General features: G+C 42.9%; 1 protein-coding gene across 8 annotated transcripts in view; it reads left to right on the top strand.

Moving 5' to 3' along the window:
- The window catches only part of FARP2 (FERM, ARH/RhoGEF and pleckstrin domain protein 2), a 74140-nt gene extending 49130 nt beyond the window's left edge, over positions 1-25010 (top strand). For 5 of the 8 annotated variants that reach the window (XM_065673810.1, XM_065673805.1, XM_065673806.1 and 2 more), the window contains exons 14-28: positions 6437-6615; positions 10593-10682; positions 11757-11890; positions 12877-12958; positions 13485-13722; positions 14767-14897; positions 15719-15787; positions 16165-16254; positions 16633-16653; positions 16925-17007; positions 18328-18446; positions 19128-19291; positions 21536-21643; positions 22413-22564; positions 23313-25010. In XM_065673810.1, the coding sequence (XP_065529882.1) occupies positions 6437-6615; positions 10593-10682; positions 11757-11890; positions 12877-12958; positions 13485-13722; positions 14767-14897; positions 15719-15787; positions 16165-16254; positions 16633-16653; positions 16925-17007; positions 18328-18446; positions 19128-19291; positions 21536-21643; positions 22413-22564; positions 23313-23403 (1751 nt within the window). In that variant the 3' untranslated portion in view covers positions 23404-25010. Of the gene's footprint in view, positions 1-6436; positions 6616-10592; positions 10683-11756; positions 11891-12876; positions 12959-13484; positions 13723-14766; positions 14898-15375; positions 15446-15718; positions 15788-16164; positions 16255-16632; positions 16654-16924; positions 17008-18327; positions 18447-19127; positions 19292-20606; positions 20720-21535; positions 21644-22412; positions 22565-23312 lie in introns of those variants that run through there. The other 3 variants (XM_065673811.1, XM_065673812.1, XR_010611441.1) reach the window with 3 other exon arrangements.
- Positions 25011-25608: the final 598 nt, after the last annotated feature.

Raw genomic sequence — 25608 nt, 5'->3', positions numbered from 1 at the left:
TTCCACTTCTCTGTTTTCCTACTTTAGCAAATACATGTAGCCATAGAAAGCATGGCAATATTAGTGGCTTTTCAAAATGAGTTAGGGTTTAGCTCTCTTGCAGTGCAACTGAAAGACACTGAGAATTGTGTCTTGAGTGGGTAACGTAATCTGCACCTGTGTAAATCTGCACCTCGTTTCTGCATCTGTGTAAAATACACACTATATATATGTATACTTACAACCATTCTATGCTTAACACATTTATGAAATGTAAAGCATTACATCAGAGCAATTTTGATTTTCATGTATTCAGTTAGTGGAACTCTTAATTTGCACAAGACACGGGTTGTAGAATATTCCCTGAACCGTCTACCACCCGGTTAAACTTGGGTAAACTTTACTAGCCTGTGTTACCTATGGCATGTAGACTTTGTGATTTTAAAGTACTCATTCATTATTAAAGTAATACATGCTGTGTATTTTCCAGGACTTACCATATTTTATCTTAGGATGGAATAGGGCAATGTATGGATCTGCTCTCAACTTTCATGTTAATTTCCAGTGAATTTTAGAGTTGCTGGGTAATACCAAGTATTGATCTCTTTTTTTTCCTGTGTATATTTGTATTGTGGTCATAAGTGATTTTGTTCAGGGTTTTTTTGTTTGTTTTTTTTGAGTTTGCTTTGTTTTGTTGGTGCCTTGGTTTTGGTTTGGTGTTGGGTTTCTTTGTGGGTTTTTTGTTTTGGTGGTGGTAGTTTTTGTTTAGTTGCAAGTCCTGATAAAGGTAAGACTTTGTGGAGACTCTAATAAAAGTCATTCTAACTTTATGCTTTTTGGTGCAAACCTGTCGGTAAGTCATTCCCATTATTGTCATTTTGCAAAAAGTTCTAAGCCATAATTATCCAGTATTAATGGAATAAATGGGTATACAGTACAATTTTCATTGTAGTCCTCTAGCTGTCACTACCTGTAGTTTTTAGTAGATCTTACATTGCACTTATCACAAATGCTGTGTGTATATGTATGGGTATACATATACATTCTCTGTATGAATATGGGGAGACTTCATGTTCCAAACCTACCATAACATTCACTATTGGTCATCTGCTTTTGGGCTTTCATAGGGTTAGTCCACCAGTTGAGCTGTAGCTTTGCAGGTTTCAAATTTAGAGCATGTTTAATTGGACCTGGTTTCTGGGAAGGTGTTTCTCTCAGTTTTCCAAGGTCACAGTAGCGTGCCATTGCTCAATGGCCGCTGAAAGCACGGCTTGTGACAGTCCTGCGGGTCAGTAGGGATCCAAATGCCCACGGGTCAGTAGGGATCCAAATGCCCATTTATCACCATGTACATACAGGTGCCTTGGTTAGAGCGACTCCCCAGTTAAATAGGTGCTACTCTTTTCAGGAAAGGGTTACGTTAAGAAAACAGAGGGCTGGAATTTTTAAATTGATCTCTTGATCTCTCAAACTTTGTCTCTTTATACCATAAATGTTTTAATGAATTACTTGTTGGGATTTTTACTCTCTTTGTGTCTGTTCAGATTGCCGGTTATGAACCTACAGATTTGTACTAATTCATAATTTGAATTGTTTATGCAATAAAATAAGGACAACTTTGATATAAATGACAACATGGGCTTTTTAGCTTTATTTTTCATTACCCTTGTGTTTAAAATAGAATAAATATTTGTTCTTCTAGCCAAGGCATCTTAGAGTTTTATTACCAGTTTTCTTCAGACAGTTTTCCTCCTGTATCCCTTTGTTGAAAGCAGAGCACAGCTGGGGCAAATATTGGTGTGTGGTTGTCAAATTACTGGTTTGTGCATACCTTTTGCTTGGGTTACAAATGGGACTAGAATTTCAGAATTCATTATCACAGTTATGTCTGTTATGGAGACATCTCGTAAGCTGGGTATGTCCCTCAGACTCTCTCCTATACATTTGGCTTTACTGAAGCCTGTCCTTTGTTGCAAGCATAGGGTATGGAGGCACGTGCGTGTTATCTAGAATGACAGTTCTCCTTCAGGAGTCTGTGAACAATGTATGGGTAAATCCTCTTTTTCTGAATCATGTAAACATTTGCTTAAAAAAAGTCAGCAGTACTTGCCTACGTTAACAGAGCAGGTTTCTGGACTATTTGGAATTGAGAATTTTTATTATGCTTTTTAAATTATTCTCCACATTCTGTTTCCTGAGTTATAACACACTGAAAACACTGACTCCTAAAAACTTTGCTTTTTAGCAAGGAGGAATTATGGGTCAGAATTGTCTCTGACTTCATTTTGGACATAAGGACATTTTAGAACATAGCAAGTTAAATCAAATTCAAACCCTGTAATAGAGTGATAAACTTCAATAGTTTTGGTTGCAAAATTAAACTACTTTTGTATAGACTCAAGGAAAATCTGTAGCTAACATAAGTAAGTGATTTATCACAGAATCCCAGACTGGTTTGGGCTGGAAGGGACATTAAAGCTCACCCAGTTCCAACCCCCTGCCACAGGCAGGGACACCTTCCACTAGACCAGGTTGCTCCAAGCCCCGTCCAACCTGGCCTTGAACACTGCCAGGGATGGGGCAGCCACAGCTTCTCTGGGCAACCTGTGCCAGGGCCTCAGCACCCTCATAGTGGAGAATTAATTTAGGTTGAAACCCTAACCATTCATTTCAGTGATGCTGCAAACGAAGTTTGTGCAGTCGTAATCTGAGCCCCAGCAGATCAAAGTTGTCAGTGCAGCACTGAGAGATTCCTGCTGTATTGGGTCTGTCTGAAATAGAGTTAATTTTCCCTATTGCAGCCAGACTGAATACTCACTGTGTCAGTAAAAAGTTTACAATCTGCAGTTTATAACAACAAATACACTTTCTTTCTTGCCTGCATGGGGAGGGGAAGGTGGCAAAAGAAGGGTGGTCATTTCAGGTCCTGACACAACTGTAAAACTGGACTCTCCTACAGCATCTCACAGGGAGGTATATCTTCATGGGTACATACAGTTTTACTGGGGCACATGTCAAGTGCTATAGACATGCTTTAACATTTAATGTGATCATTTTAGGATAACAAAAAAAAGGAGATCTTTGAATTTGAAGTATTTTAGATATTTTTTAGGCTCGTAGATTGTTTTTGATTAAGATTCTCTAACTCCCAACTATCCCTCATAAAGAGAAGATTTGCAGAGGAAAAATGTATTAGTTGTGATATTTTGAAATAAGACCAGGGATTTTCCATGATTTCAGCTGTAGTTGACTCTTGATTCTGTGACATCAGCTTGCAGAATGCTTGCACTGTAGAAATAGTTGGTCTGTGTGTGCGATGGGTTCAGCAGGGCATTGGGCACAGGGGAACTCTGGGCAGGCTCCCATTGTCTCAACATCAGCCACTGCTTTAGCATAAAAAGAATGTCATCTATTTGAACAAGTAGTAGTAGTAATAATAAAGTTACATCTTTAAGGGGAATCAACCAGAGGCTCACCTTTCTGATAAGGAGCGAAATCTGAACTTCACATAGCTTTTAGGACATCTAGTAATGCTCTGTTATTGGAATACTGTTTTGTTTTCTGTCTTTGAATTGTTTTACGCATTCAGGCATAAAGCTTACAGAACCAGTACTTGCATTTGATTTTTGTCAAGGTTTGCACTCAAATCCGAACTTCTGTGTAGAGATTGACTTCAGATTGGAGAGTGCAATACGTTGAAACATGGAAACATCCCTCTGAAGAACAGCCCATTTTAATATACTGGAGGATGCTGGTGCCTGCGAGGCAGGGGAGAACTTGGTGCACCAGGATTTGATGTCAGAGGAAATAATTCCTGCATTTTCATCTTTGCACAAATAATTCTACAAGCTTTCTACATTGACAGCAGTTGAAAGAGGCTACGACTGCTCTGATTGTTACATGGATTCTTCCTTTGCCGTCCTTCCTCAGGAGAATAGAGGCTTGCTGTACATCTAAACTGCTTGACTGGGAGCTCCCCTCTTGCTGCTCTAGTGGAGAAGTACTGTTGGATTATGAGAATGAAAATTTCAGTACACGCTTGTAATGTCATCTGCCAAGATACGCCATCAGATTGAGTTTATATCAAACACTTAAACGTTAGCAGGAAGCTAACCCAACTGCTCCTGACGTTTTATAGTCCTTTCTAGAAAAGACAGCTTTCAGAAGTCACATGGACCTTGGAAAGATCCTTTGCAGAATTTGCTATTTTAAGTTGACAGCTTTAAGTTGCAGCTGTCACAGCTCCCTCCTGAATTCTTTACTGCTTTTGTCTTAGGGAAGTACACATCAGGGTACAGGGTCTCCTCCTCTAACTCTTGGTGTGCAGGGGAGGGGCACTCTTGTCCCTGAAGAAGTGATAGGCATTTGCATCTGTAGGTTTGCCCCCTCTCAGGTGGGGAGGAGAAGCCCTGTGCTTTGGCATCTTGGGTGCTGGTGGTTGTTTCAGGCTTCTTGAGGAGCTTCATGTGCCTCTCATAAATCACTCTGGTTTTGAGCAACAGGGTTCTTGCTGTCAGATGCAAATGAGCAAGTGTTTGAAATGAGTTTAATGGCCAACTTCTGTTGGAGATGATAAAAACTAGAATAACTTGATTGAAATAGGCAGGCGGCGGAGTTTGGAGCAAGTTACATCCCTTTTGTTCCCCTGCTATCTGAACCTTCTGTTTGTCCAGAAGCAATTCAAGTTACAAATTCTGGAACATGTCGCAACATCGTGTTAAACTCCAAGAATTTAAAGAAGCTCCTCGCTTGCTGCTTTACTTGTTCTTAAGCTGTTGTTTCAGGATCTCTGGCATGTAAAAGCAAACTTCTAATCCACTCCTGTCCCCACAGACGTGAAACAAATGCCAGACATTGTTGCTTTGGAGCGGTAATATTAAAAGTAGTGGGAACAAAGAAAAGGCTCAGGCAGACACAAAAATCTGGTCCAGAGTGACTGTGCTCGGCCAGTATGTTAATAGTTAACTCCTCCGCCTCGGTGATCTGAATCTCTTCCAGGTGACTGAGTGCAGCACTGTTTAGCTTCCTGCATTTGTCAATGTGAAAACACGCACTCGGGCTCCCTCGCCATTGTCAAGCTGCCGGCGCCTTGCGGTGGTTTTGCTTCCTGAGCCAGAGAGCAGCAGCAGCTCCTGCCAGGAAGGAATCAAACAGCTCCTAACTCCTTCTCCTCCAGCACGCATGCCCTGTCAATGTGTCAGGAGACACTGGAGAGCTATAGGGGCCGATTATTAATGGTTTTCCATTTAAAGCCTTTTGGAATTATTTGTAGCAGGTCTGGGAAATGATGAGTTGGCAGGTTTTGCGTCGCTGTTGATTTTTCCTGGGTTTCATTTGGGCAGGCGATTTAGCCCTTGCTCCTGCTTGTAGCACACAACAAAATCATGGTGGGGAGGGTTGTGAGCATGGCTGAGCGTTTGAGCAGGGTAGTGAAAGCTGTAGGTACTGAAGTGCTTGATATCCGTTCAGTGGCCTGATCTGACAAAGCTTGTCTATTTATCTTAGGGAAGATAAGGAAAAAAACCCATAGATGATGTTAGGTAGGAATTCTGAGGGCATTGTGGAAGTACCTGGAGTGTCTGTGACCTTCGTTTGGTCACAGAAGGCAGGAGGTATTCCTGAAAAGTTATTTTCACAGTGAACACCCAAGGGAAGTCTGCAGAAGAGAGGAGAGCAGCTCCTGTTCCAAGGCTTAAATTCACTGTAGTGGTACCTTAGGTATCGGAAATCTCCAAAGGGTCCACAAATGAAATAGTAATAAAAAATCTTGACAATTAATAAAAGCAAAGCAGGACAGGTTGCTCCTGCTTCAGACTGGTTGTGCCATGCAGGAGGATTGTGTCCATCCAATTAATACTCAGTGCTGCAAAATTGCTGTCCTTTTGAGATCAGTAGATTATTCTGATCAAATACTTAGAACAGCCAGGAATCATATCTCTTGCGCACTCCCTTTTTGTATAGCCATCGATTTTCCTTTCCCATTTGTACGATTTTGGAGATTTCTGAACGTATTTTTAATAATGAACTTTTACCTGCTGGAATGGAGAAGCAACTGAATGATTTGTCCCAGCTTTTTGCTGGAGGGAAAAGTAATTCTCATTTTTAAGAGCCGTGCTCTTGTTACTGCAGTATAATCCAATGTTGCAAGCCCTGGTGCTGCTCAGCAAAATCTAGTGGAATGTAAGCATTTTGTTGAGACACTGAACAATTTATCCTTTACCTTAAATGAGCTTGTAAAGGTGTCTGTCCTTTCTGTGCTGCCAGGTAACACTTGAGTTGCAAGGAACATTCAGTTTGCTTTGAGATACATACTTCAGTTTTTGGATGTGTATGTCTTCTTCCTTCTTTTTTGTTTTTGCCTTTTAATAATGTGATTGCAATTAATGCTTTACAATAACTATGTTCAAAACCGTGTTCTCTCCTTTTCCACTCCATCTTCCTGTTCTCTTCCCACCAGGCCTCCCAGTGGACCATTCTCAGCTCTCTTCCCTCGTGCTGAAGAATCCCCTAGGCTTGAACCCGACATTTCAGGTGAACTTGAATGCAGCTGGCCAGGGTTCATCTCCTCTTCTGAGTCCTGTCCTTAGTGATGCTGGTGGTGCCAGGGTAGAAGAGGATGATGAAATGAAACGTAAGGTAAGACAGTAATGTGACAAGTGATGGTTTCAGATGAGGAGCTGTGCCTGCTGGTCACTTAGTATTGATTGCGTTATATGTTGTAGTAGAACAGATGTGTTTGGTTGTCAGTGTTAAAAACTCCAGTGCTGAAGGTTTGGTCAGGTCTGTGTTTCTCACTGTTGTGATGGCAATCTCCACTGATGTCTTGGCATAGGTCTTGTCTTGGCTTCTGCTGCTGGGACCAGTGTGCTTAAGTGCTTGTAGGAGAGAGGACGGTTTAACCAATAACTGAGATTTGAGATGGAAACAATCCAACTCTGTGGGTTGTTTCCACCCACCTACCCCCAATTTTCAGCCTCCTTATCTCATTTAGACTTTTTGAGATAGAGTTTATAGCATTGGCAAATCGCTCTGCTGTTAGTTGTCAGTGGTTTTTCTTTTTTAAATACCTCCTCTTGTTTATCCTTATAGCAGGGATATACATGGAAAATACATGCAGTGACTGCATTGTCTCTCCTAAATGCTGAAGCCCAGTGTGATATTTCAGCAGCTTGAGTTCTCATTCAGGCTGAAATGAATTTATAAAAGAATCTTGAAAGAGAACTTTTTTATTTTAATTGGTCTTAAGCTTGGTCATTTCAGAGACTTCTAAGGCATTGATGCCCATTAGAGTACAGTATTTTAACTTAAGCCCAGGCAGAAACTGATGTTAAATGGGTTAAATTTAACCAATTGAATTTCAGCAGTTTTGCAGCTTTATTGTACAAGGAAAACATCTTAACAATAGCTCTGTTAATAGGGGACAGATTTTAAGGGTAGTGATGCCACTGTATTTCCACCTGGTTAATCAGGGCATTTGTATATAAACTCTTCAGCTCTTACCGTGTGGACTTTCCATTCCGTGCTGCCCTGATGCTGCTGTTGCTGTAGAAAGCTGCAGTTTTTTGTTACTTTTCGAGTCACTGTTTTCTTTCACTTTACTGGTAAATGTCTCCTTTTCTAATGGAGGTTGATTGTAGCGATCTACTTGGAAAGTGCACAGAAGCTGGTGTGGGTTTTTTTTGGTTTGGTTTGGTTTTGGTTTAGGTTTTTTTCTGTGAGTTCCCCACACCCAGAGATATTTTTATGACTGCTGAAGTCAAAAGTTGAGCAGTTTTTCTGTGCATGGATTTACTCTTTATTTGTTTATTTCCAGAGTTGGTGGTTTTGTGACATTGTAATGTGTGTACAAGGCAGGCAGGATGGTCTTTCTTAGTCTCATAACCCTTTGATTTTGGCCTTTATGAGTTCTGAATAGAGCTTTTCACTCAACACAAGCAGTTCACTTGGTGTGAGCTGCATCTAGAGAGTGTTTGCAGGTTTCCAGGTAGGATTGTGTGTACATAGTATGTTGAAACACTAGTTTTTCCAAGTGGGGATGTTTGCCTAGATGCCTGCTATGGCTGTAGGAATGTTTTCTTTGGACTTTGGAAGCAGACTGATTCCTTAGAGAGTTCTTGTGTTTGTTTTTTTCAGTCATGAATTGATTTGCTTTCCTCTGGCAGTGCCTGGCCAGTAGTGAAGCTGTTTGGCAGGGCCTCTGTTACACTGTGACAGCCTTCCACTTCTTGGTGCTTCTGGTACAGGGTCTGCCTCACAGCTACTGCCAGGACTCAGCACAGGGGGTTCAGTTAGGACCCAAAACACTGGAAAAAAAGAAAATTAAGGGCATTAGATTTCAGCAGGGAGCAATTAAGGAAGTAGCAGGAACTTCAGGGAATAAACTCAAAGGGGTGATGCAGTGGGGAAGGAGAAAGGAAGAAGAGCTGGGGAGATGAAAAGCATCTCTGTGCCTCAAGCAGTCAGCTGGAGAATAAAGTGAAAATGTGCAGAAGTGCTCAAAGGAGATGAAAAAGATAGCCTGTGCAAGCTATGGGAAGTGTGAGGCTGTGGGCATGGTGCGTTTGCACGCGCCCTCACACTCTGTATGTTTTCAAGGAAGAAACAATACAGAAAAATGTTTTTGAGAGGGGGGAAAAAATCAATCAAGTGAGGATCAAAGGACAAGATGTGAACTGGGGACAGGCAGGGTCTTTTCCGGAGTTCTCAGGGATGTAGTGAATGATGTACATCACTTGAGAGCAACTCTTTCAGCAGTTGTTTAAATGAGTAAGAGACGGTGGCAGGTGCAGGTGAGCTAGGAGGCTGCTGGGGAGTCCCCAGAGTGGAGAGATGATGCTGAGGACAGGAAACGAGCAGATATGCATGTGTGCAGTGATGTAGTTCAGAGCTTGCAGTTGGATCATCTCTGCTGTGGCTACAGAGATGAGGCTCCCTGTGATCTGTTGTCACAGCCTGTGGTTGATTCCATACCCAGTTTTGCTTTGCCTTGGGAAGCTCTTAAGTTTTCCATGGAAGTTAGTCCCTTAAGGGCATTGTGTGCTATAGTATCCTCTGCAGAGCCCAGGAGGCAGCGTACGCAGAGCTGTGTTACACAAAAACAATAAGCAGTAATTCTCATATAAGGTAAGAGACTTCTGAAGTTCCAGCCAGGCCAGTGTGTGTTGTCCTGTTGATTTATTAGCAGGGTGTTCCATGACAGGTAAGTGTGCACGAGGAAGGGGGTGAGCAAGATAAAATGGCTCTGTCACCTGTCTCCAGGGAGGTCAGGAAGATGATGGTCCTGTCCTTTGGGAAGAGTCTGCTTGGGAAGGACTTAAGTCCTTAAGTGAGGTTAAACAGGATTTTGAAGGTTTTTGACACTACCGTCAGGCAAATAGCCCAAGAAAATAAAGATAATACCTGAAGCCAAGATGAGTTAGGACTTTCCCTTCCACCATGTACCTGAGACAGGTACATTAAAGTTAAGAGGATGGCTATGGTGTGAATAGAAGTGAGAATGTGGGAGTTTGTCCTCTGGTTCCTCTAGGGAGGGTGCTGATGTTGGGACATGGAATCTTTCATGAAATAACCTGAAACTGGCTGGATAGTTTCTCAAAATTAATTATTTGAGGATACACACCTCCAGGGATTCTATGTGACGAAGATGGACTCAATGGATGTATCACTGAGCAACCGGGAAAACGTCTCCTCCATGAGCATTATTGAAATGGAGGATTTGGAAGCATTGAGTAGCTGTGCTGACAGTGCTAAGGGGCATCTCAAAGTATCTCTCAAAAACGAATTCTTTATTAACTTGGTTCATACAAGGAAAAGGGAGAAAAAAAAGTCAAAGCTTTGTTACCCTCAGGAGGAGCTAAGATGGACGCCAAATTTTGACATAACTCAAATGGGTTTGCTGTCATTTATTTTCACCAAGCAAGGATGTGGCACAAAACTGCAGCACAACATAGTGCACTGAAGGGACTAAGCAGCATCTTAGCTTGAAATGTGATTATTTCCTTAGTTATGTGATTTATTTTGCTGTTGCTTTCATAATGTATGTTTTCAGGCTAGCTCTGCTTTTGGTTCACTGCAGCTGCAGAACATCTCTTTTCACTCTTTCCTTCCTTCGTGCTTCCTTGTCCATTCTGTCTTCTCTTTTCTTTAAATAGCAGCCCTGGAGCCTGCGATTGATGTAGTTTGATTTTTGTGTTTTGTTAGCTAATTATTACAGTCTTCAAAGGGTTTGAGTGAAAGCTATAAGTGGAAATAGAATAGTTTTGGAAGAGGAGTGTATTGCAAATCTGCTGTACTTTCTTTGATTAGGGAATTGTTTAAAACCTCGGAAGATTGGAATAACTGTTTCCATATTTTTATAAAGTGCTCCTTTGATTTTTGAAAGTTCACGTAACTGATATATAATTGACTATTTTTTTCATAATCTTGTAATATAAATAGTATTTTGTAGTAAAGTCAGTATTGGAGAATATGATACTGAATACAGAGATGTTAGTAATCAACTGCTCCATTTGCACACGGCAAAGGGAAATGTATGTAAGGTTTGAGCTTGTGCTTAGTAATAAATAGAACATTTGTATTTTAATACTTGATTGATTACTGTGTATTCTATCCAGCGCTGCCCAGCTGACAAGGCATACTTCATAGCAAAGGAGATTCTTGCCACAGAACGGACGTATTTAAAGGATCTGGAAGTTATTACAGTGGTAAGGGGGTTTAACGTTCTTTAATGATTTTCCTTAACAGATTTGTAATTGTTAATTGGGGAAAACTTGGAATTCCTTCCAGATATCAGAAGAAGGAAGTCCTATGATAAAGCATAATCCATGGGCCATGTAGCTGTTACCTTTCTTGTTACATAGGCCCTCATGTGAGGGAGCAGTACCTTCTCTGGACCTCCGTGGTTAGTTCCAACAGCTAGATCACGTGTCATTTTGATGTCTTAGGCAAACTTTCACTTGGAAAATTGTGAAAGAGGATACAAATGTGCAAATATGTTTTGCATTCAACTTCAGTGATAGTCATTGCTGTCAGTTCTGCTTGTAATCTGTTCTATCAGCTCTGCAGAATTCCCTGGGGAGCTGTTGTCTTTGTCCCTTCAGATTGTGAGAGCAGGCGGCAATTGCAGAGGGTGTTAATGACCCTTAGGGCTTTGAGGAGTTTTGTCTTTTTTTGTTGCTTCTTTTTCTTTCTCTTCCTTTTCCCTTCCTTTTACCCAGAATGGACAAGTGAATCCTTGTTCGGAGGACAGCTTGAACTTCCAACTCCCTTTCTTTAAAAGCCTTTGTTCATGTAGTCCAGGTTTGAACACTTTGACTGTTGCATCCCCATAAGTTCTAGTTTTAATTTCATCAAGGAGAAGCATGAGTCCCTTAATTCTGTATGTCTTCAGTTGAGGTATTTTCTGCATGCTCAATGAGCATCATTTCTCTCGGATTCCTCCTAGAGGCTTCCCAGCACTTCTCCTGAAAGATGGGGGAACATCTGGTACCTCAGAGGTTTGGGGTTTTAAGTATTTTCACTCCTCCCAGAAAGGGAACGGAAAGCAATAAAGAAGTGCAGTGTGTGACATGCAACAAGATGTCTCCAGCTACTGAATACCTTGCACAGGACTTTTAAGCTTTTCCAAATTACATCTTCCCTAATATTTCTCCTTCCTTCCTGCTGTTTCCCTCTGCACACACTTTCTCCTCCCCCATTGCTGCGGGAGCAGGAAGTTTCATGGTAGCAATTAATTTCTTCAGCGGAGAAACGTGTCTCATGTATGGTTTTTCCGGCAGTGGTTTCGCAGTGCAGTCATCAAGGAGAATGCTATGCCAGAGGGCCTGATGACATTGCTCTTCTCTAACATAGACCCGATTTATGAGTTTCATCGAGGCTTTCTGAAAGAGATTGAGCAAAGGCTATCGCTCTGGTAAGCATTAATAGTGTGATGCATGGGCAGTGAGCTGGGTGACCTTTTCCTATGTCCTCACTTCAAAACTGTACTTAATCTCTTTTTGAACTGGTATTTCTGTGTAAGTGGAATCAAGGAAAAAGTCTTTTAATACATTATAGTTTTTTAAAAGGTACTGAATACATTTTTCAAAGGCCATTTTTCAATTACTGCCTTGTACATAATATCATAGAATCATATGAATTGTAAACCAGACCAAAGTTTTTATCATCACTTAGACTGAAAAAGACTCTTAAGATCGTTGAGTCCAACCATCAGTATAACCTGGTGTTGTCTCTGTACCCTTAGAAAAGAGAGGAAACACAAGGCCAAAAAGATGTGTGTGTTTTTCAACACCTGGTTAATGAATGTTCAGGTGAAATCTAGGAAACACTTTTGTAATTAAGACTTGAGTTCAGTTCTTGCAGCACAATTTATTTCGAAGGGCATATTTTCAGTCTTTTAATCTTTGTGTTACTTTCTCCTGACCTGAGATGTAATGTATTAGAATACAATTGCCCTTCAAAAGGGAGTAGTTAACACTGACAAAGTATGAAGGGAAATACATGTGGGTGGGATCATGATACGATATTTTTTCAGAAGTCTGAGAGGTTGAACTCCCAAACAGACTTTTGTTTCAGACAAGTTCATTTCTGTTCCTTTCACGGTTTTCTAAGCATGCCTTTGTTTGTTATTTCATGCAGCTTCCATATTTCTGTACCAAGTTTTCAACCCAAACAGTGAGATGGGAATGTCAAGTGGCTAAGAATGGATAGCGGAGGTGTTAATGTTAGTACTGCTTCCCTTAATTTTACTAAAGGAGTCCTTCAAACGCACAGATACCCAGGAAGCATTTGTTAAAGTTTATGTCTTGAAGAACAGGGGAAGGTGGAGGGAGAAAATCAAAATTTCTTGATCTCCCACGTACTGCGCTGCCTTATTTTTTCCCCTTATGTGTATTGCAGGGAAGGAAGAACCAATGCTTATGTGAAAGGAGATTATCAACGCATCGGGGACGTCATGCTCAGGAATATGCGTACTCTGAAGGTAGATAAAGGATTAACACAATGGACTCTTGGAATTGTTGAGTCAGTTTTTTATTTGGTCAGTGATGGGCGTTTGAGGCTTTGCACTTCCACTGAACCTGAACTGACTTGCAAGTAATTGTTGTTGATAAGCAAGTAAAAACCCCGTGAATACTTACAGTAAGGTGTTATACCACTGTTGCTTATCTAACCACCTATGTTTACCCACAGAAAAGGTTGTTCAGCAGAAGATAAAGTACAATTATTTAATTAGCTTCACCGTGTCTCCTCTATTTGCACAGCTTGAACTCACCCCAGTGGAGACACTGTTTCATAAGGGAGCTTAATGCAAAATACGAACACTTTTTTAACTGCAGAGTAGCTTCTGAAGTGAGGTCACCTTCTCTTGGAGTGCCTTCATATAGGACAAGTAACACTTGTGCTGTCGCAGTGGAGTAATGATTCCATAAACATCAGGGAGTGGTTGCTTTTCCTTATTACATTAATGTTTTGCTTGGACCCAAGTAAATTTTTGTATGATTCAACAGGAGTTTACCAGTTATCTGCAGAAGCATGATGAGGTCCTGACAGAACTGGAGAAAGCAACAAAACGCTTAAAGAAGCTGGAAATGGTGTATAAGGAGTTTGAGCTGCAGAAGGTTTGCTACCTGCCCCTCAACACATTTCTGCTCAAACCAATTCAGAGACTGATGCACTACAAGTTGATCCTGGGAAGGCTTTGCAAGCACTACACAGCAGAGCACCGGGACTTTGCTGACTGCCGGAGTGAGTGAGCTCTCAGCTGTATATGTGCTAGGCAGAAACCGATTCCCATGTACACACTAAGTTCTGCCTGTACCCTGGGAGAGACAAGCGTTACATCTACAAATTCAATGTAAATGCTTTTTCTCCATTCAGGACCTCTAACTCTCACATGAAACTTCATGGAATACACAGGAACTTTAATTTAGATTGTTGAAAACACAACTGCTTAGTGAATACTGTAATTTAAACATCCTAAAGAAAAACCCAACTCGAATATACCAAGTAGAACAGCAGAAAACTGGCAGGAGGCAGCTTAATTTAAAAAAAAATAAAAAAAAAATAGTGTTTAGCTTATGTTTCAAGATTAACTTTGTTTTCCTTGAAGGATTTGGTACCAGGTTTCCCTACTCTCCTACTATGCTCCGGTGCAGGGCTTCTAAGCTTTTTGCAATAGATAGAAATTTGCCTTAACTGCTGGTTTGGAAAATGCAAAAGATAACTTAGCTATGGACTGTTCTCTTTGCATGGAATTAATGCTTTTTCTGGCATTCATAGAATCCCAGGCTGGTTTGGATTGGAAAGGACCTTAAAGATCATCCAGTTCCAGCCCCCATGCCACAGGGGGCCCCATGCACCTTTCCACTAGACCAGGTTGCTCAGAGCACCAGCCTGCTCAGCCTTGAACATTCAAAGTGTTTTTCTCATGGCTAATCTTGATGGATCTTAGTGTTTCGGCTAAAGCTGGAAATCAGTCCTTTTCTTGTCCCCTTTTTCAGCAGGGTGTGTGTGTGCAGGTTTTTTAGGAACTCTTCTTTGTTTATGAGTTAAGCATAAGAAGAAGCATATAAGAAGTATAGGAGCCCTATGAAGTTGATTGCTGGTCTCTATTTTGCCCCTAGGTAGCTATAAAATATGCTTTAAGAAGTTGGCAGTAGGTCTCTTCCAAACTATTCTGTCCTGTTCTAAACTTGGCTATAAATTTCAGATTCAGTTTTCCAGGGATAAAATTGGCGGCCTGGGTTTGTCTGCTCTGTTCTCATCCCCTCGGTGCCATTTTCCTTATAGATGCACTGAAGGAAGTCACAGAAATGACGTCTCAGCTACAGCACAGTCTCATTCGCCTGGAGAATTTCCAGAAGCTCACAGAGCTGCAGCATGACTTGATTGGTATAGATAATCTCACAGCACCTGGTAGAGTAAGTACCTTTGCATAGTCTACAGAGCCTTTATTATTTTTATGTCCAAGGAAGTGCCTTTGAATGATGTACTTGCCATCACTGCCTCTCTGTATTATGGAACAACTGTAAAGGCTTTATATAATTGTCTTCATAGTAGGTCCCATGGAGGTCTTGATGGCCTAGGAAATAGATCAAAAATGCTTCTGCTTAGACTCTGGCTATAGTTTTGTGTTTCCAGTGCCACAGATACTGGGTACGCTGGGGTACCGTGCTCTGTGTTTGGGTGGGAAGCAGTATGTCATGTACTCTGTAGGAAATCCACTGCCAGGTCGGCTTATGTCTGTCTGGTGCAGTCTCTGTCTATGTACTGAGACTGCATGGAGAACATAACGATGGTGAGAGCCACGTCACTGGGCAAAACTGGTATCAGCGACTCTTGTTTTCTAGTACTTTGTCTAGTTCCTGCTTGGTTTTTTTGTTTCTCTGTTTTTGATAGATATACTGAGCATAAGTACAGGAGCATCGCGTATGTTTTTGGGATGGTATGGCAACCACTGCAGTGGGATGTAAGTGTGATAGGTGAACTGCTGGTGTCCAACAGGAACTCCGCTCCTTTTCCTTCTCTTGCTTCATTGATTTAAATGCTGGCTGCAGCAAGGAGCTGATTCATGTTACAAAACAGAAGGAAAGGTGTCATCTGGCATTTAACAAATCTGTTTAGTGGTCATTGCTGGGCACCAATCAACATCTGTATACTCTGGGACGAAAAAAAGAACTATTAAAATTCTCTGTGTTTGGGAAAGGTGAAGCTTTATCTAACTTCTCATTTTCCACTGCAGGAGTTTATCCGGGAAGGTTGCTTGTACAAGCTCACTAAAAAAGGTTTACAGCAGCGGATGTTCTTTCTGGTGGGTGTTGCTTTCATAAATCCAAACTCTTCAAGATAAAGTTGTTGTGAAGGTGTGATGAAAATCAGCAACCAGAACTGACAGCTCACTCTATGGGATTTTTAGAGCGGGTGTGATTGTGATGACCCTGTCTGTTCAGCCGTTTTCTTAACGGCATGTAGTTTTAATGGAATTTTATGGATTAATTGCCTCTCCTCTAAGTAAAGAGTGGTTTTAAGGAAATGGGGCCAAACTGACTGAGAAGTGGCAGTTGTTGGGGTTTTTTTCATGGGTTTACAGTGGCTTTTAAGCAACAGATTGTTTAAAAAGATACCAAAAAAACTTGGCCCTGCGTGCTGTTTCCAGAGCACTGACTGTATTCTTCCTGCCTTTTTCAGTTCTCGGATATGTTACTGTACACAAGCAAAGGGGTTACAGGGACAAATCAGTTCAAAATTCATGGACATCTTCCTCTGCATGGCATGTTGGTAAGTGCTTTCCAGTTGCATTACAACATTAGGGAAATTCACCTTGAAGCAGGTTGAGGCATTCTTTCAGGGCATGAGGTCCAGAGCCATGAACTGCTTGCTCCCAGGCCAGTGACAGCAGCCTGTGTGTCAAACACTTGTCTGCAGGCAGTAAGCATGTTCCTTCCATCCTTAGCAAAACAGCTGGAGCACACCCTTTTGACCTTTTGAGCACACCTTTTGACCATTCGTTTTCAGGCTGCTGAAAGAGGCTGATCTGGAAATAGGGATTTGTCCTGGCATTTTCTCCCTGTACACACACCTAGGCATCTAATCAGCCCTCCTGTCTGCCCACCCCCTTATTCTAATGGGACTGTTCTTTCTGTGTTTGATTTGCAGCTGATAGTGCTCGACCCACCGGTAAGTAATAAGCTGAATCCTGCTCAGAACCCTCTTTTTCTTGCCCTGTTGGATGTGGTCGTGTGCTGCTAGAGCTGCGGCAGTAGAAACACGCAATGTAGATTTTCATAGAGAGCCAAATTAGACTTGAAATAGGTGGTATTCATAAAAACGTAGCTGTTTTGCACTTACTGCAAGCGGTTGACTCAAATGCCTAGCTAGCCAAGGAGGGCAGGTTTAGTGTTTATCAGTCACCGAGCAGCGATGAGACAAACCTTTTCTTTTTGTGCAGGTGGAGGAGAGTGAGAATGAATGGGCTGTCCCACACTGCTTCACCATCTATTCAGCACAAAAAACCATAGTGGTGGCAGCAAGGTAACAACATTTCTTTTCCTTGGTTGCCTGTAGGTTTGATAGATACGTTCTCCAAGGAGTTACTTTTCAGTTGTTTGCTGCAGAGCCAGGGGGTGTTTTGTGCATCCTCTGGAAAGCATGACTTCAAACACAGGATGCTTCACAACTCCTTTATCAGTGTTGTGTTTTGGGAACAAATAATTTACCTCACGGAACAGTGTGTTACTAAGCACACAGCAGCAGCAAATAACACTTGTATTGTTATTGCCCTTGTATTGTTTTCTAGTTAGCTAACAGTGCAGTCCTTTAAACTGTTATAAAGCAGGAGACAAAATGATATCTAAACATAGAAATATTTGAGAGACCTAAAAAGAATTAAAATCAAGAACATGCTGATGGATATAAGGAGGGGAAAGTTCCCGCATGGATCTCAGGAAGGAAGCTGGGAAGGGAGAGATAAAATTAAAGGCTGATTTGGAGAGAAAACTGACTTCTTTTCAGTGTAACTTGTCCCTGTACTGTGAGCTCGGTGCCTTTTATTACTTTATATCTGAAATATACTTAGGGTGGCTACTATGCCTGTTCTCTCAGGATCAGCAAACATGAGAGCGTGTAACTGCATATAGCACTTCAAACAGCAGTTGTGCACACAGGGAATGTAGCCACAGGTAAAAAAGAAATGCTGTGGCCATTTCTAAAGGAAAACCTTATGCTGCTGCATACCAATGAATATAGATACATATATTTGAGGTGTAAAGCTCTTATGACATAATCATGGCTTGAGCCATGGATCTTGTAATGGAAACTATGTGGGGTTAAGATATCATGTAATAAATCCTATGTCCCCTTTAAAAGCTGTACTGTCTTTCAGGTTGCCTCTTATCCTTGAAAAAAAATCATGTCCAGGATGGTCATGCCACCCATCTCCAAAATGCTTTTTGGAGTGAAAACAAGATTTCATGTTTGAAATAACCCATCAGTTACAAAGCTGTCTGCATAAAGAACAGTGATGCCTTAGACCGTGTAACTCCTCTTCTGAGGCTGATAGTTCCAGAGAATATGTGACCCTTTGGCTGTCTGTTCTCTTTGCTCTGAACTCCAGGCTTTAAATGGTTATTTTAGTCTTGTTTCAAGGGCTGAAAATAGAGGTGAAGGCTGTATGAGGACAGCTTCTGTATGGAAAGCTCATGCGTTGGAGGAATTTGTATTTTATTTTTATTTGTTCAATGGAAAGGGGCTGCTCCTAGTCGTGGGCAGTGATTTGTGCCTGCCATCAGCACACTAGCACTCTGTCACAGCTCCAGGCTGAGGTGATCTCCGTTTGCACTGTTCATCTTGCAGTACCCGCCTGGAGATGGGGAAGTGGATGGAAGACCTAAACATGGCAATTGAAATGGCCAAGAAATCTACTGAGAAATCTGACATGCTTCTGGAGAACTCAGTATGCAATCGCTCCAACAGTAAGTGCTGTTCTCTGCCTTCTTCAAAAGCATCAGTTGTCATGTACTTTTCATCTTTCCTATTGTGAACTTGATTACACGGATGGTGTGGGTTTGTAATTTGTATGGTAATTGGGAGTTGATTGTGCTTTTGTTTTAATCAAAAGAAATATGCTTGTCTTCCTAGACTGATGTTCCTGGTAACTTTCAATGCAGCAGAGATGCTCCTGTTACAGAGCTGTTGATTTTATAATGTCCTTTATTCATCTCTTGCATAGATTTTTCTCAATTTAAAGATGTAGTACATTTTCTTGCCCAGAAATGGGGTGGGTTTGGAGATCAGCTTTTATAGTCCAGCATTCTTGTGCCTGTCTCTGGTGTTGTTATGGATGTGCTGAAACATGTTGTATACCTTCTTGGAGCACTTCTTCCTATTTATCACTGAGGATTAACTGAAGATGAAATGTGGGGGGTATTTTGTTTGTTTTACACAGTATTGAGTCAGCTGCCCCAAGCAGAGCTGAGTAATGCAAGGCACAACAGTCTGCTCAGAGTGGTCGTTTGGAGCTGTGTAACCAAGTTCATGTATTTTAAACCTGGACCATAGGAACTAAAATAGGTTTTTTTCTCAGGAATCCCTGCTTCTCTTGCTCTTTGTATTGCACAGTTTTCTTAAACCAGTACTGAATTCTCCTCCCTCAGGATCCTCTGATGAGGTCTCTCTAGAACAGGAGTCCGAAGATGACACACACTCTTCTCGTAGCTCCTTGGACAGGCAGAGCCACCACCGTGCCAACACAACCATGCACGTGTGCTGGTACCGCAACACGAGCGTCTCCATGACTGACCACAGTGTGGCTGTTGAGGTACCTGCAGGGAGCAGCTCTCACGTCTCACTGTCCATCCTGGCTCTCTCAGCCACTGCTCATCCTCCACTCCACCTCCCATTTTGCCTTGGCAGCATCTCTGCATCCATGGGAGAGCATGGGCTATTAAAAGGCCACTGCATGCTTGCCGTCCTCTGTGCATGTCTGTGTCTGCATACACTTGCTCCTGTCTCCTTGCAGCAGGGTTTTGCTTCAACAGAGGCACTGAAGGAGGCAAATATTAGAGGAAACCCAGGCTATCCTAGGACTGACTTGTTCCTTTGGGTTTCATCAGCCTTGCTGGAGGATAAGTTACCTACCCATGATCTTTGCCTTTAGAGATTGACTCTGCTGTACTGAGGTCTGGTTAGCTACTCTGCTACTCTAGAATTAAGAAGAGAATCTGACTTCTCTGTCCTTCCCTCACTGGCAGGGGTGAGCAGCAAGCATTAGAAAGTGCCGTTTTGCAGCAGTGTTGTGTTATGCTGAACAGAGACTTAATATGTGTCTGCTAATCTGCTGTTACTGTGGGTCTTACCACTCAGCATGGTTTCATGGTACACTGCTGGCATGTTTTCGCACTGAATCCTACAGATTTCAACAGACATGTCTGTTCAGCGCTCCTTATGCAGAGCGCTGGTTGCACCAGAACTGCAGTTTCACTTCAGGTGGCAGTTTGGCAAGGTCTGTTGGGTAGGACTCCTTTCTGGAGGCTGGAATGCTTGGAAGACTTCTGGAAGTGGGAAGACCCTATATACCATGAAGAGAAAAAGGAGGTCACTAACTAGACAAACAGTAATGGGGCAGGGCGCTGCATCCTTGTATTTGTTCCTTTCTACCTTCCCTGCCCTGTTGTTAAGGCACTTTTTATTTAATGGAAGGAGTTAAAAGTTGGGCACTGAAGCTCCTGGGTTTTCATAATGTAGAAAGCGTATCTATCCGCTCAGTTAAAGAGGTCCTAGGGATTGGCTTAGGATACAGAAGTTAGGTGTTCTAGCTGGCAAAGAAAGTGGTTTCTGTTGGGGGGAACAGGCCTTCCTTTCCCTGCTGATACCCTTGTGAAAGGCACCATCTTACTGTTCCGTATCTGGATAACTAGTTAACCCTGCTACAGACTCTGGGATTTAACATGTGAGTTCTTGCAGCTCCTTCTCACTTTCATCTGTTCCATGTTCTAATCCATCTTTTATTTTTCACAATCCATTTTCCTTTAACAGATGCCTTTCTTGCATCACTTCTCTTATCCTAACATTCTGTTTTTCTTTCTCTCCCCCTTTTCTCTGCTCAGTTTTCTGCTCTCTTGCTGTTTCTCCAGAGCTTCCTCCTCGCTATTTGCTGGGTCAGGCCCAACGGCCCAACACAATCACCCATGTTTGTTGGTACCGGAACCAGAGCCTAGCCCTGTCTGATTACCTGTGCATGATCCAGGTAAAATGCCTGTCAAGTTCTGTGCTGGTGGGGAGGAGCCATGAGATGCCAAGGAAAATGTACTGCTGCTCCGTTTGTAATTGCTCAGTGAGCCTACATATGCTGGTGTGAGGATGTCACAGCAGCAGAGTTATAACTTTGATATAGTATTTCCTCTTGTTTATGCTTCCCCAAATTGTTCTCTATGTATAAATCTACTGTGTATCCTGTCTTCTCTAATTAGAAAATCCATTTGCTGTCAGTCCATGCCATAGGTTTCCTTATCCCACTGCACAAGCACTGGGTGACTGACTCTAGGCCAGCAGTGCTCAACTTCCCTGCAGCCTGCTTACCACGCTGGGCTTGGCTTTGCACAGCTGCCACATGGCACCCTCTGTTTCCTCTTCTGCTTAATTTTCCTTCTCATGCAGTGTGCTCTATGTGGTTTTTCTGCACATAAAAAGGGTGGCTAAAGGGATGGACACTGTCATGGCTGTTACCATTCCCCTGACCACAAAGGAGAGTGGTTGCTGGAGAGATGAGTTGGTGCAGCACCCTCCTGACATTGCGCTGAGATACAGCGAGAACTTAACATAAAGGGGAACTTGCTGTTAATGGAGAGAAATCATTGCCTGGTTTATAAGAAGTTAGTTGTGAATTAGTGAACTGAAGATACAGTCACTCAGTTGCCATGTGAAATATCTGGGAGGCCTTTCACAACAGGGGAGCGAGTGCAGGAGCAGTTGTTGGAGCCTCAAGCTTTTTATCTATGGCAGCTGCTGTCTTCCTGAAGGACAAGTGGCCCATGGTTTCACAGGAGTTTTCATTCTCTGCTAGAACCAGCTCTCTGGATACCTGCTGAGGAAGTTCAAGAACAGCAACGGCTGGCAGAAACTGTGGGTCGTCTTCACCAACTTCTGCTTGTTCTTCTACAAAACACACCAGGTGAGCAAGTGGGTGGCTGCCCCATCCCTGGCAGTGTTCAAGGCCAGGTTGGACGGGGCTTGGAGCAACCTGGTCTAGTGGAAGGTGTCCCTGCCCGTGGCACCAGTTGGAACTGGGTGAGCTTTAAGGTCCCTTCCAACCCAATCCAGTCTGGGATTCTGTGATTTCCAGTTCTGTTGATGGTACTGACCTTCTGTGAGTGGGGGGGAAAATGTCACCTCCTGCAGTGACTAATGGAGGTGAGGGAATCAGCAGCATTTTGTCCATTTCTCTCCCTGCTGGGCTTAGCACTTAAACAGGCATCAGGGATTTTCGTGCCTGGGGAACAGTCAGTGCCTGCTTCGTAAGGAGCGGTGCTGCAGTGCAACTGGTGCCTCTTCCTTTTATTAACCCCATAAACTGTGTTTATTTTATCCAGGTTTCTTGCCTTGAGGGCACATTTATTTTGGGAGGGATATTTTAACTTTTGTGTCAGATCTGTGCTTGGAGTTCCAGAGAGAGGGAGTGGAGGAAGAAGGGGGAGCCCGGGAGGCAGCAGCGGGCAGGGGAATAGAAGCAAGTAACTATAAAACCAGTGAAAGCAACGGGGGAAGGTTTCCTTATAAGCTGTCAGAGGCCTTGCAAAAGATAAAGGCTCCTTCTCCTCCTGTTTGCTCCTAAACAATACAAAGGTATTAGCTGTACGATACACAAGAATGAGTGCAGGTTGGGATGAGTTGGGTGGCAGGGGATGCCTTGCACTAAGGGCTGGGCTGTTGGGCTGTTCCAGGACGATTATCCCTTGGCCAGTCTCCCACTGCTTGGCTATGCAGTCAGTGCTCCTGTGGAGGCAGACGGTATTCAGAAGGATTATGTCTTCAAGCTGCAGTTCAAGTCCCATGTGTATTTCTTCAGGGCTGAGAGCAAATACACCTTTGAGAGGTAATTTTCTGCTTTCTCTGTCTGTCTAGGTATATGACAATATACTGTTAACTCACTGGTTCATCATCCGACTCTTTCCTCCTGAAAACAGGAGCTGCAACACAAGGCTGAGAGCAACATGCGCAGTGCTGCTTTTCACTTTACTTTCCCTGTAACAATGTTTAGCAGCACTGTTGGAGCTTCCACACATGGTCCAAAGTGAATCATGTTTCAAATACATCATGTACGAAGCTTTGCTGTTACATTGGCTGTTGAAAACCCTTGCTCTGTGTCCTGCCGTGCAGGGTAGTATTGGCTGGTTTGGAGTGTGTTTTTATGGAGAAGGTGGCACATACTTCTCCCTTCCTTGGGAGAGCATCACACCTTCATAAGCAATGTATGTATCAGCTACCTGAGCAGGGTAGTGCTTTTTAATCCCTTGGTTTCGTGTGATTTCAATGAAGGAGAGAATGTCTAATTCACAATGGATGTACCCTTACAGGAGAATACAGTGTGCTCTTTACAAGAGCTCTCTGGAGCTCAAAGCACTGCAGAGCTGTTGCTAGGACAGGCAGCCACATTCCACAGTGTATTTACCACATCTCAAGCTATTCATTTGAAGAATTAATTTCCTAAAAGACTTGTTAAAGAAAGGTGGAAAAGTAGATGTTTTGTGGTGTTAGCAAAAGGGGTACAGCTCATAACGGAAGGAAGAGATGATGCATCTGTGAGTGAGGGGTTGAGCATTTCTAATGTCCTTTCTTGCCAGGTGGATGGAGGTGATCAAGAGAGCCACCAGCTCTCCAGCCAGGTCAAGCCTGCTGCTTCCAAAGGATGAGAAGGACAGTCACACAGACTGACGTGGGGCAGAGCTGGATCTCTGGTGTAAACATCAACAGAAGAGGCAGATGGAAACAGGAGTCTCTGGAGCTGATAAAGCAAAGAACCAGGAGCCTCATTTCTACCTGGTATGGAAAGTGGGAGTTGAAGGAGTTGCAGATGGTGATCACATCCACTACCAATGGTACGGAAGAGGGTCAGGTCTGCTCCAGTTGAACCTACTTAAGAGAGAACCTAACAGCTGCAGAGCTTCAGTGTGCACACATCACGGAAGGTTTATTGTTCCAGTTGTACCTGTACAGTAACACCCTTGCCTGCCTTGAAGGCACATGCCTCTTGGTTTTACTTTTTGACTGGATGGCCAGCATATATGGGAGAAAAATAGCAGCAGCCAGCGCTGCAGTTGGCTCGCAGCTGCTGGTGCCAGCGCTTCCTGGCTCCCAGAAGTTCCCTTTCCCCTGACGCTCAGCATGGTTGGCTGTACTGCTGCTGTTCATGTCAGCCTGCTGGCACAGTTGGCTCAGACTAACGGGGGATCCACGGTTGTATTAGCTTAAGCACAGTCCATGTTGATCAGAAACTGCAGCTCTCGTAGAACAGCTCTGCTCTCTGGCAGCTGCCATGGCAGCAGTTTTCCATGGGAAGTGGGAGGAATGAACCTCTGCTGAGCTGTTGAGGTTTTGCTACATTGCGGGTCGGTACAGGTAGGGTGATGGTTTTTCCTCTGAACTCTACTATGATTCTATGCTGAGAGGGTCAGTCACTATTCTCATTTCACATCTCCGGAGTTTCTTTATCCTGTAGTAGGCGTTACTTAAGCCATGGGATGACGAACACGCTCTCCACCCTGATGCAGGTGATGTTTTCAAGGCATTTAAGGAATACAGGAGAACAAGCTTCTCTGAAAGTCACTTACTTGTGCTTGTGTCACGCAAAGACTCCTGAAAATCCCTATTCTTACCTTTAAATTTGGGGCGGGATCCATCTTCTGTTTCTCATGAAGGTGTGAAAGTCACTGGATTCCAGGTGGAGCATTAGTGTCTGTGGACTCCATTAAATCTCTGTATTAAATCTGAAATGTTGGCGGTTTGTTCTGTTTTTGTAAAGCTGTTACATTTGGTTGCCTCCGCAGAAGGACTGAAATAAGCAAAGTGCCACAAAATGCTGTTGGATGTGGCTTTGATGGGCTCTAGGGACTCTGCTTTTGTATTAGAGAGAAAAGTATTTGCATACTAGAAGGAACAATGCAATGGTGCAGTGAAAGAAAAGTGTCGCACGTTGGGAGGATGGAGGAATGTGGAGATCCTGTGAGAACAGGAACTACAGAGGCCAGCATGTGCATTCTCCAAGGCTGTTTCAGGTTGTGGTCTAACGTGTGGGATGAGGACTGTGGGTTCCAGAGGGATTTTCCAGACTGCTCACTTGGCATTCACATCCTAGAGAAGATCAGATCCAGCCTTGTCCACCACTGTCACAATGACCATTGTGTAAGTTAAATGTACCTAATTTATTAGTGTCTTTTTAAAAATGTTATTAACTGTTGTAGGTGTATACATGTGGATTGCTTAGATATGTTATAATGCAGCTGAATATGACTGTTGGAAGTAAACAGCATCTTGGTATAAAACTCTCTCAGCCTCTTATTCCTGAGCCCATCATCCCCATCCATGGCCACGCTCATGGAAGAATGGACGGCACCTATACAGAAGCATTGCTTTTCCTCAGGACTGAGGGAAGAGGTTTCACACTTGATCAGTGAGTGCATTCAGTGGTTTTCCTGGAGGATAGTGACAGTTGTTTTTTCATGGTCACATACTGGAGGCTGTCAGCAGGAGCGTTTTCCTCTTTCATGAGAACTCACCTACAGGAGCAGGGCTTTCTAGCACCAGGATTTTACATACTGTCTTTTTAGAGTGTTCAAGTTACTCAGCAAGACTGTGGTCTGCGGTTCACACAGCATCAAGCAGCAGAGGGAAAGCACCAAGTCAGAATGACGTGGAGGAGATGGCAGGGCCACCTTTGGTGGGCCTGTGAGTGCCACCAGGCTGCGAGAGCAGCACCAGGACTGACAAACACTGCCTGAAATTAATAGAATCACAGGGTGGGTTGGGTTGCAATGGACCTTAAAGCTCATCTAGTTACCAGCAAAGGACTAACGTAATCTGTCTTTTGCTGTATTCCCTCCTTGCACAAGTACGTCAACAGGTCTGTCTCACAAGGCACTG

This window comes from Lathamus discolor, chromosome 3, assembly GCF_037157495.1.
Source record: "Lathamus discolor isolate bLatDis1 chromosome 3, bLatDis1.hap1, whole genome shotgun sequence".
Taxonomy (NCBI): domain Eukaryota; kingdom Metazoa; phylum Chordata; class Aves; order Psittaciformes; family Psittacidae; genus Lathamus; species Lathamus discolor.
This window is presented reverse-complemented; position numbering and strand designations above follow the sequence as displayed.